Below are 16721 nucleotides of genomic sequence, written 5' to 3'. Positions count from 1 at the left end.
AAAGAAATGAAAAGAAATCTCCTTCTCCGATATGTAAAAACAACAAAGGGATGAAAGATCTGAAGAGACAAACCAAGACAAACAAAACTAATTAGAACAGAACGGGTGAAGAACAGGAGAGCAACTAGTCGTGGGGGGGGGGGAAAGAGGGGGCGAGAGGAAGAGGAGCAGCTGAAGATGAAAGCGAAGAGGAGGATATGGTGCTCGTTTTTTTCCAGTGTTGATCTGTGGGAGCTGCAGCCGCTGCTCTCAGTCTCTCCTCCTTCACTTCAATGGATGGTTTTCATTCTCTCTCTACGAGCAGCGGCCTCTCTCTCTCTGATGACTGACGATGCAGCCTTTAAGGTGGAAATGTCTTCCCATCGGCTCTCACTGGAAGCACAGGGGCTGAACGTGTTGTATTAAGACAGTTTGTCGACTTGAGGAGAAGGCTTGTGAAGGTGATGAAGGTAATCACCGTGATACAGACGTTCCAGAGGTGTCCCAGTTCTTTTTAAAGGAGAGGCCCAAGTGACTGGGTTCAAGGGAACAGTTGACTTGAAACGTCAAAACATCTCTTTAAACTATTTCTGTCTTTTGAGGAATGCTGCCAATTAGTTGAGAGCAAACTTTGCAGGAGAAGAGAAGGGGGAGAAAGAGAAGAGATAGAGGGAAAGAGGATGATGGAGAGAAAGACGTGCAGATGATGGAAGATGAAGGATGCTGAGGTGAGGAGAAGGTTTTTCAGTCCTGAATGATCCCATCACCAGAAGATTGATATTTATACAGTGTTTTGGGGTGTTTTAGACAATTGTTATATTGTGTATTTTATCTAAACGTCTTAAGATAACTACGATTTGTGTGAAACATCAGGTTGAGGATCATATTTGAAGTATTTTCTTATGAAAACATGTTTTTCCTCTTTTCAATAGTTTGCATATAATCTTTGTACAATATATTTCAGGAGTCTGTGTCTCCTTCAAAAGATGGAAAAGATGTTTATCTTCACGCTGCTCATCTGGGGAGTTGTACCTGGTCTGAGCAGCAGCTGCAGTTTTCCTCTCTCTAACTCCAGGCTGAGTCCGAGTCCTCCTTCTCCCGCCGCGTGCATCAGTGTCCCAGAATTCCTCAGGGTCTTGAACTTCAGAGAGACGACCTCTTTGGATGTGCGCCTCGCCCCGGGACTCCACCTGTACACGAGGCCGCTGCCGCCATCGAACGCCACCACATCAGAGGCTGAAGGGAACAGACAGGAAGATGATCAGGTCACAGTGACCTTCAGATTAAAGGCCTTCACAGAGTCCCTGGGATAAAACATTCACCAAGAAGAGACGGACGCACAGGTAACGTATGAAAAGTACACCTCCGGCATAAAACCTGCCCCCCTGCTTCTGGACAGAGATGGTTTTGCTTAGTGTGGAGTCCTGGTTGCAGCAGAAGGTGGGGAGGCCCGACCCTTATTCTGTTTATCACCTTTCAACAATAAACCTCCCTTTAAGAGTCGACTGCCTCCCAGGGATTAGGGTTGAGGATTCAGGGCTGAGGCGATCTGAGGTGAACACTGTGTGTGTGTGGACTGTGAAGACTGGACTGCTTACACAGAGCTGTTTAGAAAGAGCAGCAGCAGCAGCTCTGGCGTCAATTTTCCCTTTTCGGCCCGAACAGCTAATTTCTGACTGAATGTTTTTTAATGAACTTGGCAAAGTCTTTGATTCGCTCACGTCAAGACTCGCTCACAGGAGCAGCTACACTTCGCTCGCACTAATGCTCTTATTGGATTGTACAGCGCTTTTCCTGCTGATTACAGAGCATCGGGGCTGAAGCTCCAGAGCGCTGAGTCATGCTCTGTGTGTGTAAAGCTGAGAACCTCCTCTGCTCCACTGACTTAACTCGTGATGTCATTCTAGAATATTATGTTTTATCTCATTATGATTATCCTGAAACAAGACGGGTCTGCACTGCGGAAATAAAATGATCTGTCCTGTCGTATCACTGACAGAAAAATATCATCACTTTGTTTTCATAGGAAAGTGGAGGTTTAAAAGAAGCAGAGAGAACAGGGGGGGGGGGGGGACGTGCACCATAGGGATGGGTCAGAATCGAACCCACGGCCTCACACTTAACATTTAACTTTTAAATGATTGTTAACAACAGTGCTGGTGCTGTTATGGTCGTTTTCGGGACAAACTCAAAATGACTGTAAAGCTCAGAGTCCCCTGATTTTATCTGAGCAAGGCATTTAAAGATCATTGTATCACTAAATACTGCACTCACCCCTGTGTGTGTGTGTGTGTGTGTGTGTGTGTGTGTGTGTATGTGTGTGTGTGTGTGTGTGTGTGTGTGTGTGTGCTGTTTATGTCCTTAAATAACAACACAAGCTATTTAATAAAATCCATCTTTAAAATGTTCCTCCATCGTTCTTCTTCCTGAGGCAGCAAACACAGCAAGAAACAACACAAACACCTTCTCTTCCAGTAAAATATGCCAATCAGGTAGTTCCACCTTCTACTGGGAGTCAAGCAGAGTTTTGAATCCTATAAACTTTTTTCTCAAAAAACTTTCCAAACTCCACAAGAGGCCACAACACGAGGAGCAGCGACAGGTTTGATCTCTGCTGCTCAGAAACCTGTAATTATTTGTGTGTTTCCTCCACAGTGATGGAGTCGGTGTTGATGTGTGTAACTGCTGTGCACAGTGTGAACCAATCATCTGATGTCTGCTTTGTTTCACAGGGACGAGGTGTCCAGGCTCGTCCTGCCAACGTGCTGAGTGAGAAGAGAAATTAAAATGGAACAAAGGGCGACACAATATGTTTTGTGTGGAAGATAAACACTGCGGTACGTGTTGTTGTTTTGTTTAATGTTAACACAATGAGGTGAGAGTGTGAACTGATTGTGAAACATGGAATTATTCTCCAAGAGAAGGCCTCTGTGGTTTTCTGTGTCCCTGGGAAATCACACAACATATAAGGGGTAAACAGACTTTCACTTTCATTTGACCCAAATTAAATCTATGGTTGAACATTAAACGTTGCCCCCCCCCCCTGTTGTTTGTTCTTTCAGATGGTTCCTGTTCCGGTAAATATTCCCTGCAAACTAAATTTCCCTCGAGGCCGCTGAACAGGTTCAGCTGGTTGTTTGGATGAAATTGGTCAAACCAGCGCCCTGAGATTTGTTCCCAGTTAAACCATGCAGAGCAGCCAAACCAGTGAGGAAGAGGAGACTCACCATGAGGACACCCGTAGGTCTCCAGGCGCAGCCCGATGCGCCCGTTGGGGTTCCAGCTCAGAGGGATGAGGCGGAGGAAGCGAGCGATGGCCGGCTGCTGCAGCTTGTACTGGACCACACTGTCTGCGTTACTGTTCCCTGGGAAAGACTGACAACACACACAACTCTTAACAAACGTACACAACAACACAACCGGAGTTAAGTGTAACATCATGGGACCGGGCAGTGATGTTTGTGTTGCTTGTGAGCATGGGCAACTATTTCATTTTAAAGTGCAGGCACCGATATCTGCCTCATTAAAACACAGCACATCATCTCAGTCTGTGGGGGAAAACGCATAAAGCTGAACACCTGCCCCCCCCCCCCCCCAGGTAATAAGCTCTGCTTTCTCCACAAACAAGATCCAAGCTGCTCTGTATTCCAGCGTGTGGACACTGAACCACGTATCATCAGCACAATCGGGAAGTGCAGCGTCCAGTAGGAGGTGTGTGTGGGGGGGGGCTCTGCTCTGCCATGTTTGTCCTCACGATCAGCGTTGGAGACAGAACTTAAACGCTCAATGAACTAGACGCTCTATTACCGTGTTTGATCAGATCGTCCCAGAGCAGCCGAAACAGACAGAGGTCAAACGAGGCTGTGGCAGGAATCAATACTTTACTCTACTGGGAGGATTAAAAAGGGAATGACAGGTTTTTACTGGGAATTAAATAGAGCCCGGACAGGTATGGACTTATACCCATATCAAAAGATATATACAGCTTGAATTAAGATTAATTTACATTTATATTTTAAGGAAAATGTAAATATAAATGCACAACTTTTCAAAATCTGAGACTTTTTCCATCTGTACAATATCTTATATTTTCAGATATCTCACATCCTGTTAGCACATATTCTCTTTACAGGATTTATAGTATTTCTTTTTTCTTATTAATATTATTTAGAATTCTATTCCTGATGTTCTTATTTTACTTTTATCACCCTGCTGATTTCACAGCTGATTTCCCCTCAGTGGGCGAACCCATTATCCTATCATCTCAATAAAACTTAACAAACAAGCCATATTACAATAATCCAACATTATAGCACTTTAATGACTGTATTATTAGTGGCCATGGTTATAAAGTTAATACCATCCATGCAGCAGTGGGTGAATACATTAAACAGTGTGTGTTCTGTATTCCTTCCTGCTCCTCAGCACCTTCCAGCTGTAGCTACACGACAGAGACGATAAAAACTGAGTTTACCTTCTGTTCAAAATCAAACCATAAAGACGCTGGGACAGAACAATAAGACAGAGTCACAGGAAGAAAACCACCACGGAGCAGAATCTCCTCAGCCTCTGTGTCAGCAGCTTTAGTTTCTGGCAACAAGTCTGCACATTCAGCAGAGCTGCTGCTTCATCGTTTATAAATGAACCTGTAAACTCATGATGACTGAGTTTATCTGAACAATGTGCACAGAGCCACGTTCCCCCCCGCTGCAGCTCGACTCTTCATCACCTGATACGAGTTAAACAAAACAAGGTGTGACGCTGCTTATCGATCCCTGAGGGGAAGTGAACACTAAGTGAGAGTGGACTCACCCCGATGCTGTCCTCCTGTCGGTACTGCTTCCAGTTGTGTCCCGTGTCGCTGAACATCAGCAGGTAGGACGTCAGCCAATCGGAGCTGCCGTAGCGGCCCTGGGTGGCGACGGCGGTGATCCTGGTTCGCTCCCCCAGGTCGACCTCCAGCCACTGATACCTGTCTGAGGTCAGAGGGGACCAACCTCCGGCTCCTGCACAGAGAGAGAGGAGCAGCTCACAATAAGGGATCTATTAGAAATGGATCCATCTGGGAGGAAATGAAATGAGCTCTGAGAGACGCTGAGCATGAATTGCATTGCTTGACCTTTCACCTTCAACTGGAAACGTTCAGTTAGGGAAATGATTGAAAGAGGGAAACATCTTTAAATCCATTTTGAAATTGTAATGTGATGTAAATGGAGAGAATAAACCTCTAACACCTTGTTCTCTCTCAAACTACAGGAAGAAGAAAAAGCTAACTATTCAGTTTGTTTTTTATTACTGTGTGTGCGTGTGTGTGTGTGTGTGTGTGTGTGTGTGTGTCTGTGTGGGTTGTGTGTATGTGTGTGTGTGTGTGTGTGTGTGTGGTGGTTGCAAAACATTTGCCTTGACATATAAATTGCGGTCGACTGAATGGGCTGCTGCACAATAACGACACTTAAAACCCTGAAAAGTACACAACATTTGCATTTGTGTGTGCTTGTATGTGTGTGTGTGTGTGTGTTTGTGTGCGTGTGTGTCCATGTAGGAAAATGCTTTGTCAGGCCAAAAAGAAGACGCAAAGCTAAAACACCAGATGGACGGATTCAGAGGGAGGAGGCTGCTGCTGACCAGAGTCCCACTGAGCACACACACACACACACACACACACACACAAACACACACACACACACACACACACACACACACATACACACACACACTCACACACACACATTGAACGCAGCTTAAACACCACCTGACTGCATATAAACACACAACAAACACAGATGAACACATAACATCCTGGGTGAAGGCAGTTATCTGAAATGTGACTGTGGCCTTTTCTTGGTCCCCAGATGATGAACTCCTTTAACTTGGTCCCACACAAAAACCAAAATATTAAGACGAGTTACGATAGAGATTTTGATGTTTCTCCAAGAAACGTTTTCATGATGTTGTGACCAGAAACATTTGATCCTTTCCTTGTCTTCTCACATTGACGCCCTGGTTGATGACGTCTCACTGAACCCTCAGGGTTGTGTTGACGGGTTCGAGGAGAAAAAGCTCTGCAGTGAAAACGAATCAGTGTCGGTCGGGTGGCGCCTGGAACATGATCTAAAAAGAGCTAAAGGCCAAAGCTAATAAGCACTTGACTAACAGACGTGTCCGGTGACAGGTGAACAGAGGAGCCGACACTCTGACATTTAACCGTGGAGCTGAGGAGGAGTCGACTCAGAGATCGAGGGGGGTGGGGGGGTGGTTAGAGAGATTTTCTGTGTCCGCCCTGTCAGTGGAACTGAAGCTCATATAACTGAGGTGAACTGATGGCTGACGGTCCCAATACCTTTTGTCACGGCTGTCACTTTGAATCACGGAGATCGTCCCATTTGTCTCCTGAGTGTCTGAGATGTGCGACCGGACCGAACCACCCACACGGGGGAGTGCAGGTTAATGGAGGTCAGGAGTGTGACATCACTGCTTCCCCGGCCGAGAGGACGAGGAAATGATCGTTGAAGCCAAATTAGTCATGGAACAATGAGACCGTCCCAGTGGGAATGTAAAACAAACTCACCAGGGATCCCCTCAGAAACACTACTGAGGCAGAAACGGCTCTGCTTTGGTCGGTTTGTTTAAAGAGGTACAAATCGCAGGTCTGGGGATTGAACCAGCAACCTTCCAATCAACAGTTAATTTGGCTTAACTTCAGGTTTGCTAGGTTTCTGTCATTTAAGGTAGATTTTATCGCACAGATGTTTGTTACAGTCTGATGATATATCTGCTTAACTCCACAATCTGTACTGAACAGACGTCAGAGGCCCATGATCGTGTCATCGGATATATTTGAGAATAAGAGAAGACGCATCATCCATCTGTATATACAGTTCATGATGGAGACAGAGGGACAAATAAACATGTTCATGTCGTTAACTGTGAAATAACACGAGGTGAGGTAAACCCCCGATAGCCGGGCCAAGCCTGGCTGCTTCTGGACACTTCACTATGAACAGGCGATGGATGGATAACCAAACAAACGACTATTTCTCCATCAATTATGCACTGACATTCCAGCAGACAGCTAGAGAGAGACAGACAGGTTGACTGAGAGATGGATGGGGGGAGTGAGACAGGTGGAAAGAAAAAGCTGAGGAGGTAAAGAGGAAGTGAAAAGCCGACAGGACGAGTCAGGCAGCTTACACAGCCGTGAAGACGTGTACCAGGCAGACTGCTCTAAGTGCTGCGCCCCGAAACGAGCGCTGGTCATTTGCATGAGAATACAAAGTGTGGAGGGTAATTTCAGGAGGCTGATAACATGTCAGTCGGACAGAGCAGCCAACAGGAGGCTAATGGGCTCAGAGCGGCTCTGACAGCAGCAGCCGGCTGCAGAGCTGCAGCTTCTCTGCTCAGGGAGCAGGAAGGAATTCCATTCTGCTAAACATCACACCACGAAACAAGCACTTTGAGAGAGCATCTTACTTAAGGTTGAGTACATCTCATTTCATCACATCCAAGATAAATCATCCTGTCAAGATCCTCTTGTATTATAGATTATTCATCCTTTATTCAGTGAAACTGTTCTTGATTTGTCTTGGATGGATGATTGATCTGATGTTCTCTGGGAAATGAACCGACCGACCAACGAACTGGGGTGGAAACATAATCTAAATGTTATTCTGAACTTCTGGTAGTTTTTAAGAAACAGTAAAGGATTCAGAACATTACATTCAGGTTTATTTATTGCATTGAATCATGTGTCCAGGACACTGCCTGAAAGAAAACTACTGAAAGTGACACTGCTGCTATCTGAAACTGAACTGTTGAAATAGTAGAACATTTCGGGAGAGTCTTGATTAACCAGCCGTTCTTACACTCTGTTCAAATTACAGAACTCCAGCTAAACTTTAATTCCACCTTCAAATCTCCGTCCTAATAATGTGGCACAATAATTCCTTTTATGTTAATTTCAATGTAATTGCAGCAGCGTCACTGATAACGGTCAGTGACCAAAGAAAAAGTTTAAACATGGAGGCTGCTATTAACGTTTTGTGAGAAGAGCGAGCTCACTGGATTAATTCTCACCGGCGAAAAGGGAAATTGCATGGCAGAGTGAAACTGATGATTATAACCAAAGTCAGATTGTACAGAGGACAGGTGGACGGCTGGAGACAGATACAGGACGAGAGGAAGTGGAGAAATGAAGTTGAGAGAGAGAGAGCGAGAGGGGGAATTCAATAGAGGAAGATGAAAAGTGAGAGGGTTAATATGAGCAGAAGAAAAGAAGGAGCCATTGAGGAGAATGAAAGAGTTGAGTCATTCATCCTCCAGCTTCCTGATAAAAGACCATTCATCTCCAACCACCAGACTATCACGGCTTTTCATTGGCTTCTATTGTCAGACTGAAGCCGTCAGAGCTGCACAGGGATCAGCTTCGTCAGGTTAAAGGCTGAAGAACAGAGTTACACACATTACACAACTCCTGCTGGGTTTTGTCAAATGTCTCCAGGCTATTGAGAGAATAAAAGAGGTTCTGGTTTCCCTCAAAATGGTACGTGGACGTTTACTATGCTGGTTTTCTGGAGGGTAAAGTCAGGATGTCTGTCCACCACTTTAATCCAGATGGAAAGTTCTCATCAGCTTATTGTTCGTTTTCTATGAAATATTGACATTAATGGCTCCAACAACACACGCAAATTACCACAAAAATAATCTCTATAGTCAAAACTACACACAAGCCAAGTGAAAAAGGACAAAATTTGTACCTAATAAGCTAAATATCTCAAAATATACTTATTAAATTCTCCTCCAGATGAAGTGGATATATGCATGGTTTCCAGAGGATAAATCTAAATCAAGTTACTGATCCCCTGGCTTCTCTTCAGCTGTGGATATTTGTTTAGTTTAGATTGAAATGAGTCAACAATTGTTTTCATTACAAACTTCTTTTCTTGAATTCATGCCCCTCTAAGGATGAGCTGTAAACACCGTGAAGGTTTCATCTGCACCATCATCCAGAGCGTTATTACCTTGTTGAGATGATTAATGTCCACAACAGTCTCCTCCATTATCCAGCTCCAGAAGCACATGTTTTATATCATGAGTTACAGCTCTATAATGTGTCGCTGCACTCATCTGAAGTGAATAACATGTTAACGTTCACAGCACCTTGGACGATTCTTCAGATTTCAATAACCACCGGGTCTGAACATGTGTAGAGTTACAGGAGATCCCAGCTACACGCCCGGCTCATTAAACCCAGTGTAGAAGACGCTGTGTAGGTGGAATTCCCAGACTCTGATAAGCTTTGTTCACTCGGTGGGTAAATGAATAGAGAGCAAAGTTGATCCTCAGAGAACCAGAGGATGCCGAGTGATATGAGCAGGAGCAGCGAGAGATGGAAACGAGCGGCAGACGTTCATTTATTCATCACAAGATCAGGAGAATATATGAATATTACAGATGTGCGGTGAATGTTATACGACTTCTTGTGGTGATGAATCAAAGTAATGTAGTTATTGACCATTTTCTGTCACATTGAAATTATGTTCTAATAAATGAATCCTTTGTATTCTATTAATCCTTTAACCTCCGCTCCTCTGGAGACAGCAAAGTTCAAGCCAGTGAGCTCTTACATTCTCTAATGGTCTAGTATCACTGTGACCTCTGACCCCGTCACTTCTCAGTACTGACAGAGTGTCATGTTGGTCATGTTTGAAGTAAATGGATTCATTCTACTACACCTAAAGAGGATCATAAATCAGTAAATCTGCATTTTCAAAAGTGTCATTCATGCTGTTTCAGGCCTGTGAAAGCAAAGAGTCAGATCTGCAAACAAGGGGAGAGACGCCTGGCAGCAAAGAGACGGGAGCTTTAAACTGCAGCGCTCTGCTTTAGTTTCCCAGGTGGAGAGAATCTCTCCCGTCTCTGCCTCCCAGCTGATCTGGGTTTAGATGTCAGGATGAAGCAGCGGAGCCTGGTCCCTGCAGAACGCTCCACAACAAAACATGCTCTTCATTTAGTCAGAGCCTCTCATCAGCAGCCAGCACAGGACTCCCTGCTGAGTTCTCACGCTGGACCAGGAAACTAATTCACATTTATCCTTCTGGCATAAACTCTCAAAACAAATAGCAGCCAAAGAGAAAAAGGGCTGTCTCGTCTCGGGGAAATTGTTTTGATCCTCCGTCTCCTCTGTCACCAGCGAGTTACCTGTCAGTGGAAAACTTTCCTGTTTGTTGTGTTTTGTGTTTTGAGCTCAAACAAAGTTCCTCCTCCACTGGCAGAGGAGCGATTTGGCTCTGCCTTCTCTCTGTTGTCTCTTTCACACGTGAACATCATCACGTCTCTCTGAGTCAAACCTGCTCCTCACCTTCTCTCCTGTTGAGTTTGGCGAAGCCCGGTGCGTGGCTGCTGGACAGCTGGGAGGAGCTCCGGAAGGAGGAGGGCGGCAGGTTGGACACCAGCGCGCTGTCACACACGTCTGTGAACCAATAAGAAAGCAGAAAGAAAATTATTAGAAATGTGCTATTTAAATTCATTTAACCAATCAAAATCACTTGATTCCTCAGTGAAATGTCAAAAATAAATAGACAATCACAACTCTCTAGAATCCCTTATGACATTTCCGTTGTTTTATCTTCAGGTAAAATCACAATCACACAATTTAGCTGAGATGTTTCCAGGACTTTATCATTAAATAAGCCTCCAGAGCTTCTCTTCAGGGGTAAACTCTTCTGCATTCAAATAAGAAACTTGGCTTGCAGAGATTTCATTCCCATCATTGAGAAGGAACACACACACACACACACACACACACACATACAGGCAAACACACTTTAGTATCCACAGATAACCTCACAGGAACACCCATTCAGAGTGAAAGAAACTAATTTAAGTGCCACAGAAGTGCACAAGTGCCACAAAACTAATTCTGAGCGCTGCAGCACCTGGAGGGTCGGAGGAGCAGAACCACAGGAGGAGACTCAGGAGCTATCAGGCTGGAGCATCCTATTATTTTAGCTTCAGTAAACCGGGGGGTGCATTTTGGGTAATTCACATTAGTGAAAAACAAGTGGGTTTATACGGTGAGACAATCATGAGTCATGAAAGCAAACTTTTAGTTCTTCAGAGATCAACAGTGAAAACCACACTGAGGAAATCAGACGCTGCAGGAGATGGATGATTCTCCGTCTCTTTCACCCTCAGTGGAAAACTGTTGAATTGTAAATGAAACCCTCGGACTGGAGATCAGCGATGCTTCCAGATGAAAGCCTCTTATCTCCAAATCATCAGAACTCTGCAGGACCAAAGCTTCAGAGTATTTCAAGTCAGGTTCTCAAAGATTCATGAGACCAAAAGGCTGCGATTTAAAAAAAAGCCTTAAGTGATTTTAAAGCTGCAGTCGGCGCTGTTTTGAAAAATAGAGTCAAGAGAAAAAGAGAATGTGAGAATTTGTACAAATTCCGTCTGAGCTCCAAACCCCTCATCACGTACATGATGGAAAAAACAACATGGAGTCGGCCTGGACATTTTCAGCAACCTTTTTTATAGAATCAAATAACTTGATAAGTAATGCACCAATGGAAAATGACAGAAACCGTCTTTCAGAAGGAGTTAATGTGTATTTTGACTTTGTAGTTGATCCGATCTATTGAGATAGAGCAAGGCAGGTTTATGACCTATGCAGCAGCCAGCCAGCAGGGGGAGATTGAGATGTTCTGGCTTCACTTTTGGAGAGCTGTCACTTTGTCCTCTTTATACAGAGACTCAACCTAAATGGTTCCTGCTGCACCTGTAAAGACATAAACCAGTTTCTGACAATTATTAAAACACAAGCGTCAGAGCGGAGCCTTGTCTGTGAGAAGAAGGTTTAATGTCCCCCAGGTGGAATCAGGTCTCTGAGCTGTAACGTGTTAAATGACTGAACAGTGTAATAATGTCCAGTTTGATGAATGAGCAGTGTGAGTCTCTCTGGATGGATGAATGGAAGCTGTGATCGTGTGGAGTTGTGGAGATGAACGGTGTTTGGACTGGTTCCTACCGGCTGGATACTGACGGGTCGGAGGAAACCTTCACTTTAATGGTTTATGGATGATCGACTGCAATAAAAGCTTCATATATTCCACAAGCTGCCATAATTAACAGTGATGGAGCTGGTTTTAATCGGCTTCTCCTCCACGTTCTCCCAGAGACATGAGTTATAAACAGGAGTTATCACAATGCTCTTTAGTCTTTCTGCAGATATTTCACTTGTTTGTTGAATTTACATCCCACTGAGGAAAGAGAGTTGAATGTGTGTTCAGTGAGAAGCTCTGTGGTCGGCCCAGTGTAATTACATCTCACACAGAAACACACAGAGACTCATGAACATCAGCTCCGTAAATATTCATCATTTTCCTCGGGAGCTGCAAACTCTAAAGTGTGAAGCCTCTCTGTTAATGGATGTTGTTCTCCGCCGCAGAGACAAGAGCCAATTACTGTGATTCACGCCCCCCCCCCCCCCCCCCCCCCCCACACACACACACACACACACACAGCTCTGACAATAGGGCTCCGGCTTCGATTACTCTGTCAACACTAATGTTCTTCATCTCAACATCACCAGGTCTTCATCTGCCTCTGGGATTTTTGTGTAACTTTTCAAACTTGAGCATTTGAACCCGGGTCTTTAACCAGCTGATTAGACAGATTCCACAACAACAGGGTTATTTATCCACAGCCAAATTAACTGGCATGAAATTAAAATTAAGCATTTTTAGATTTTAATCATTAATAAGGCTTCACAAGCTGAAGTGGGATATCTTCGTATAATTACAGTGTTCAAAGGAGTGTGAAATTCTGTCCCCATTTAGGGACCAAGCAGCCGGTTTCCTGCCAAATATCAAGGCAACCAAATACAATATATAGACCAGAGGTGGCAGCCTGCCCTCAGAATGATGGTCTTCTGTATTTTCACTAATGTCTCAGTATTGATTGACTTAAGTTAACATGAAATATAAAATTTAAAGGTATAAATCCTCCTCTTTCACAATGCATTGATTTAAAAAAGTAACTGAGTACTGAGTGATGAACAGTCCCCCCCCCCCCCCCCCCCCCCCCCCCAGCCAAAGGTAGAGGAGCTTCAGCAGTGAACATTAGGAAAATGTAGATGTGGCGACTGTTGCTCAGGCGGTAGAGCTCATTAACTAAAAGGTCGGAGGTTCGATAACAGCCTCCACCGTTCTGCATGCCAAAGTGTCCTTGGGCAAGACACTGAACCCCAAATTGCCCCCCCGACGGCCTCTCAGGCAGTGTGTGATCGAGAAGGAGCTGCACAGGGATGTAGTGTATAAATGGGAATGGGTGAAAATGCAAATGCACTGAAAAGCACAAGAAAAACACGATATGAATACAGAATATTTACCATTTAAACCTTTTCTTGGGTTATTTTGTCCTAACCCAGCTTAGAATGATGAACCTGAGTAGGAGCAGAAGATTTCTCCTTCAACTGAGTCTAATCTCAGAGGTTCTGGAGCAGGTATCATTAAAAAATCTCTTATAGTCAAACTTTAAGTATATTTATAATTAGAAAGTGGTTTTGAGCTTCATACATATTTAATTTTCCTGTTTTAAATGCGATCTGACAACTTGACAATCAGCAGGAGGCCTCTCGGGCTCGGGGCTCCTGTGGAACTCCTCCTGGTCGTATTTATCCCTGCAGGCCTTGGACTGACAGACACTTGCTAGTGTGGATGTTGAGTGAGCCCTCAGCATGAGAAGCAGGTGAATTACAGTTGTCTGAAGAGGAGGAACGAGAGGCTCGGCTCTCCAGTGCAGAGAGCTGTAATTCCCAGAGGTGATTACGTGCGGTGGGAGCGCAACCTCGCTCTGGTAACACTCGACACAGAGAGAGAGAGAGGGAGAGAGAGAAAGAGAGAGAGAGAGAGAGAGAGAAAGTGAGAGAGAGAGAGAGAGAGAGAGAGAGAGAGAGAGAGAGAGAGGGAGCAGCAGGAGTTTAAAAAACACTTTTTTAAGAGTGGGCGTCGCTGCCAGTGTGACCAGTGGAGCACAAACAGACGGCTCCCAGCTAAATGGAGCTAAGTGTTGAAACACCTGCCGGACACTGCAGCCGCTGAACCTCCACACTGACCCTGACTGGGTGGGACCGCTACTGGATATCTAAACTAAACTCATTTATTATCTGACTTTTAAATTTGAATCATAAATTAATCATCAAACTGCAATTCCCAAATAAACGGCACTACTTTGTACTTAAAGACAAGGTGACCTCTGAAAAGTTGGTGCCACACTAGGAAGAGATGAGAGAAAATATTGAATACTTCTCATTTCTACTCTGGTGCGTTACAGCAGCTTTAACTGGTCTTATACTGGCCCGGGAACAAATACACGTTTCCACCTGAGGTGAAAGAACAAATGATGGGAAGTGGCACAAACCTCAGCAGGGCCGGGAAACCGTTATGTGACAAGAAATATCTTTTCATTTCAAATCAAACATCCTTGTGGGCAGCCATTCATCACCTTCCGGCCAATCCATCCATCCATGAAGCACCGGGTGACAAATGGTGAGTTTGACAGCACGGAAAAAAACTCAACACATACACACACCAATGCATTTAATCACCAGTGACACAGCAGACTAATGCCAGAGACAGGGAGGGAGGCCACGGCTCATTCACCTGCATTGTCCACTTCTTTACTGTTCTGCCAAATAACAAAGTGGCCACACCGGAGACCCTGAATACCGATGAGCTCCATCCATCACCTCAACAAACAGCAGCGCACGGGAGGTCCCGCTCTTCAGAGCTCTATAAGCCACTCAAACCCCGAGTTCAGTGATTCTGAGAAGGAGCCCGGCTGAATCACTTCTCCATTCGGAGCACATCGCAGGAGGCCGGATAATGAGGCTGGTTGGTTTTGCACCGGAGAACTAACAATCATCCTCAAGCAGAAACAACCTCAACGTCCATTTTACTAATGTGCAGAGCCGCTGCCTCCAGGTTTGACCCCCGAGGGTTTAAAGCCGGGTCCTGATGTACAGAGAGAGAACATTGAAAATAGAACGATTACACTTTGAGTTCACAGCTTCATTGGCTCAACACGGCTGGTTTTCAGAGAGTCAGAGAGAAGAGATGTGAAATGTTTCTCAGTATTTCTTTGATAAAGTTCACTACATGAAGTCTAATAGGTCGGTTTAGTAAAAGTGAGATAAAGTCCAGTCTGCAGCTGTGATCGATAAAACAACAACAAAAGAAAATACAGCAGATGAAACTCAAACGCTGGTGTAAACAAACGAACCGGTCGATACAGGCGATATGTTTATACATGTGAATCTTGTGTTTGATTATTTTAATAGTTTTAATTTAATTGTTGATTGTTTTCTGTATGTTTGGATGTTCAAAAGAACAATAAGTGGATGGAAGATAATCTGTAATTGTAGTGTTTTTCATTACAAAGCTACAAAGTGCTTGAAGGACTCTGCACTCGTCTCTGCTTCAGCTGCACGTCTCTCCGGCTCGTGGAGACTCTGCTCAGTGAGAGCATGGGCAGTTAGTGACAGCCACTCATTCCATTCATTACTTCAGTCCTTATTTCGTTTTCTTCTTTTAGACAACTTCATTTGATGTCTATCGTGTCGTGAGGAGGATTTCAACAAGCAGCAGCTTATCGACTCTCCCTCTGACCACAATGAACCACAACCCAGAAAGTCCTCATGTCCACTTGCTATGTCTTCACTCTTACACTAAACTCATCCATCCCACGTTTATCCTTTAGGGTCAGAGGATGGAGGCCATGGCAGCGAGAGGCAGGTCACCAGGACTGTCACGGGGCTGACGCTCACACTCACACCTACAGGCATTCATCAGCCTCTCATTAATCTGAGCTGCGTATGTTTGGACTGTGGGAGAAACGAGGAGAACATGCAAATTCCACACTGAACAAGGGAAGAGGTAAAACTCAGAACCTTCTTCCTGCTCAAGCCCGACTTCCTCAGTTACTACACAGTGTGTCAGCTGCTAAAAGTGAAACGCTCAGCTTGTTGTTGATCCGTCAAACACACTCCTGCATGATTTTGATTCATTCTGGCCTTTTAGACATTATCCAGATAGAGAAGCACCAGATAATCAGCTCATTATGTTCGTCACAATCCGTGCATGCAAGAATTCAGCCCACACACAAATCCATACAAGCAGCTTCCTAATGCTCCCGGCGCGCTGCACAGCACTAATGTCGCTGAGGCTCGTCACACCGAGCAGCGATGTGGGCGGCCGAGTGGGACACGGGCATCGACCAATCAAGTGATCAAAACAGCCACGAGCGGCTTCATCACAGCAGCGTTTCAAATCTCTACATCTTCTAAGTGTCAGGTTTAAACACAGACAGGAGGTGAAGTGAGTTTCAAACGCTGCTGAAACCCCAAAACATCCACTTTGAATCACAAAGCCAGAATTATGCAGATTCACAGGCTTCATCCCTCCGACCAGTGGCTCCACAGGGAGACATGCATCATGGAATATCTACTAATCCACCAGCTGCACTAAGTAAATAACCTGAATATATTTGCCTGTAAATGTCTCTCAATAAAGAGCAGCAGGCCACTAAGTCTCCGTAGAGTAAAAACTGCCAAAAAGTATAATTCTGTTCCATCATTCAAATAAAATTGGAGGCATAAGGACATTTGCATCATCCGCACAACTCTGCAAATCTAATTTATTTCAAAAAATGAAAAGCTGAATTAGACACAGGGGATTCATAAA

At 44.6% G+C, this 16721-nt stretch overlaps 1 protein-coding gene across 1 annotated transcript in view; it reads right to left on the bottom strand.

Annotated features, from left to right (window-relative positions):
* LOC133968964 (contactin-associated protein-like 4) overlaps positions 1 to 16721 on the bottom strand; it is a gene marked incomplete in the record, with an annotated part of 68633 nt that overhangs the window by 37662 nt on the left and 14250 nt on the right. The window contains 4 exon segments of the mRNA XM_062405239.1: positions 1012 to 1215; positions 3207 to 3354; positions 4792 to 4985; positions 10337 to 10447. Coding sequence (XP_062261223.1) covers positions 1012 to 1215; positions 3207 to 3354; positions 4792 to 4985; positions 10337 to 10447 — 657 coding nt within the window.

The sequence above is a fragment of the Platichthys flesus genome, chromosome 14 (genome assembly GCF_949316205.1).
Source record: "Platichthys flesus chromosome 14, fPlaFle2.1, whole genome shotgun sequence".
Classification (NCBI taxonomy): domain Eukaryota; kingdom Metazoa; phylum Chordata; class Actinopteri; order Pleuronectiformes; family Pleuronectidae; genus Platichthys; species Platichthys flesus.
The sequence above is the reverse complement of the archived record's forward strand: the minus strand, read 5'-3'. Positions and strand labels throughout refer to the sequence as shown.